Genomic DNA, 2,848 nt, shown 5'->3' on the forward strand with positions numbered 1-2,848 from the left:
AGAACAGTTTGTTATCCTGAGAAGAGTACTCATCAATCAACGGTGCATTAACTCCAAAACTTTAGTGTTTCCCGACCCTTTTTACTTTAACTTTTGCATCTCATTATCTCCTTATCTGTGACTATGTTAACTTTTATCATTAAGAATAATGCTAATCATTGTGGGTATTACTGCACCAATGAAAGAATGATACACTAATCAGAGAGCTCTACATGTGAAACCTCCTCCATTACCAGTATCTCTACGGTTATTTAGAGACTGGTCATTCGAAGACCCCCTCCTTACAGTAACACTGAACTATCAAAGTTAGAGGACATACGTTGTACACGTTAGAAGATATACGATGATTCAGGAGCCAATGTACTTCGTGTACCCCTTTTAAACACGGGGTGAAAAAATTACCCCTATTCTATAGGCCTCAGCACCAGTCTTCAAGAGAAGTGGCGCCAGAACCATATCCACCACGAAAGGCCTTGACCTTGATCATGTTGTATATCACTAGGTAGGTAAGTGAATTATTAACAGTTTAGCACAGGTTTCATGCAAATTGGATGTGAATTTACCATTGCAAAAAGAAATTTTAGCCCCTAACCTTAAATTTGGACCCAATCACTCTGAAATAAAAAAAATAGGAAAGGGAATTCTTCATATTTTGGCACTAGCTTTATGCAAATTAGATAAAAACGAACCACGATATAGCAAATGACGTTTTTGAGATTCTCCTTAACTTGGAATTTACCCTTTACCCAATCCATCCAAAAATCTAATCAAATTGTCCTTGGATCATGGCCAATCGTCCCAAAAAATTTCATGATATCTAGTCTAATAGTTTTGGAGTTACGGGATTCACAAATAAACACATGCAAACATAAACAAATGCACGCCTATCAAAACAAAAATTTCTGTCGTAGGTAAGAAGATAAGAAGACAGATATAATAGAATAAAGGACACTTAGGTGTTTAACATTGATATTAGACTTTGATCATCATTGATCCAAGAATAGGCAAGTCCTATTCGATACCAATAATGATAAAATCTTTTTCCATCAATATTTAGTTTGCATGCACAAATATGATACCGTGGTGGAGTAACGAGAACTTTGGGTGTGGGGGAAATGCCCCCCTAAATCTTGATGTAGTCAATGACAGCAGGGTGACAGATAGGGTTTAGGGCGATAGACCAGATGTCTCTTTGCTTCTACTCTCGATGCCTGGCCGATGATCTTCCTGAAATCAGTATGGAACGGCAGGGGTCTACTTACTTTAGTGACATAGAACTAAACATCTACAGGAACTGGCTATCCTTTGATAAATTTAGTCAATGAATGGATTTAGTCAGTCTATGGAAAGCAAAAATGTCAAAATAGTCCCCAGTCCCGGGCATAGCATGGTACTAAGAATCTCCCGGTTTATAAATAATAAAAAACAATTTAAAACTGGTAATTGAAATGTTAGAACCATGAGTCAGATTGGGAAGCTACAGCAAGTGGAGAATGAATTTATGAAATATAGTTAGGATATCTTGGCCCTAACTAAATAAACAGTGTGAGTAGATTGGTACAGAAATATTAGACCAAGGAAATATATATATATATATATATATATATATATATATATACATATCTCTATATATATATATATATATATATATATATATATATATATATTTGTATATATATACATATATATATATATATATATATATATATATATATATATATATATATATATATATATATATATATATATATATATATACTCAGGAAGAACGGATGGAGAATGCAGAAGAGCACACATGGCATTATCTCAATGTAGAGCTGTAAATAGTAGATTTTTAATGTCAAAGTTTGAATCTAGGCAGTGCAATATGAGTATTATAGTTTGCTATCCATCAACAAACGATTCCCCTGATGAAAAGAGAGATGAATACTATGAAAAACTATATAATAGAAAAAATCCCAGAAAGAGATATGAAAATTGTGATTAGTGACTCCAATGCTGAAGTAGGAAGAAATAATCAAGGTATAGAGAATGTGATGGGTGTTGGCTATCTTAGCGAAGTTGCAAAGGAAAATACGGGCATATTTTATAATTTTTCGTTCTACAAATACAGGACAAGGACATCCATAAATATACATGGACTTCACCATATGGCAATTAAAAAAATAAAATATATTACAGAGCCATAAATAAAGAGAAAAGGACGACTCTGCGAAATATAAGAAACTATAGAGATGCAGATATTGCGAGTGATCACTATCTCCTCATGGCAACACTGAAATTAAAACTGAAAGCACCCAACATCAATGTAGATAGAATGCCTATGTTTGATACAACTAACCCTCAAGAAGATGTGCCAGGAGAAACCTTTGCAATTGAATGTAGGAATCGATTTGAAGTCTTACAGACTTTAAGAGATGAAGAGCAGACAATTAATAAAGAATGGCTTGATATTAACAACTTATATCAGTCACTAAGTAGGGACGTTTTGGGACATGCAGTTAGAAGGAGAAAATTATGGATATCAAATAATACTTGGAATATTAGAATAACGAGCAAAGAACAGAAATTGATTATAGGAAGTTTTCGAGGAAATAATGGAAATTTTAAGGAAGAACATGCTAAGTATTCCAGAATTGATAGAGAAGTGAAAAGAAAAGCCAGGAATGACTGCAGAGAATATATAAACAGGAAAGTAGGTGATGACAAAGCCATGAATTCAGAAAGTCCCTATGATGTACGAATTGATCAGGGAATTATAAATGAAACCTCGTCTGGGGCAAAGAATAAAAGAATAGACCCATCAAAAAGAGAGATGGATCTATTATAAAAACAGACGATGAAGAAA

At 33.8% G+C, this 2,848-nt stretch overlaps 1 protein-coding gene across 1 annotated transcript; it reads left to right on the forward strand.

Moving 5' to 3' along the window:
• Positions 1 to 485: 485 nt before the first annotated feature.
• Positions 486 to 2,830, forward strand: LOC137646315 (uncharacterized). The gene is made up of 2 exons (XM_068379423.1): positions 486 to 502; positions 2,182 to 2,830. Exons 1-2 carry the CDS (start codon positions 486 to 488, stop codon positions 2,828 to 2,830), a joined length of 666 nt encoding a protein of 221 aa, XP_068235524.1.
• Positions 2,831 to 2,848: the final 18 nt, after the last annotated feature.

Source organism: Palaemon carinicauda, chromosome 9 (genome assembly GCF_036898095.1).
Source record: "Palaemon carinicauda isolate YSFRI2023 chromosome 9, ASM3689809v2, whole genome shotgun sequence".
Taxonomy (NCBI): Eukaryota; Metazoa; Arthropoda; class Malacostraca; order Decapoda; family Palaemonidae; genus Palaemon; species Palaemon carinicauda.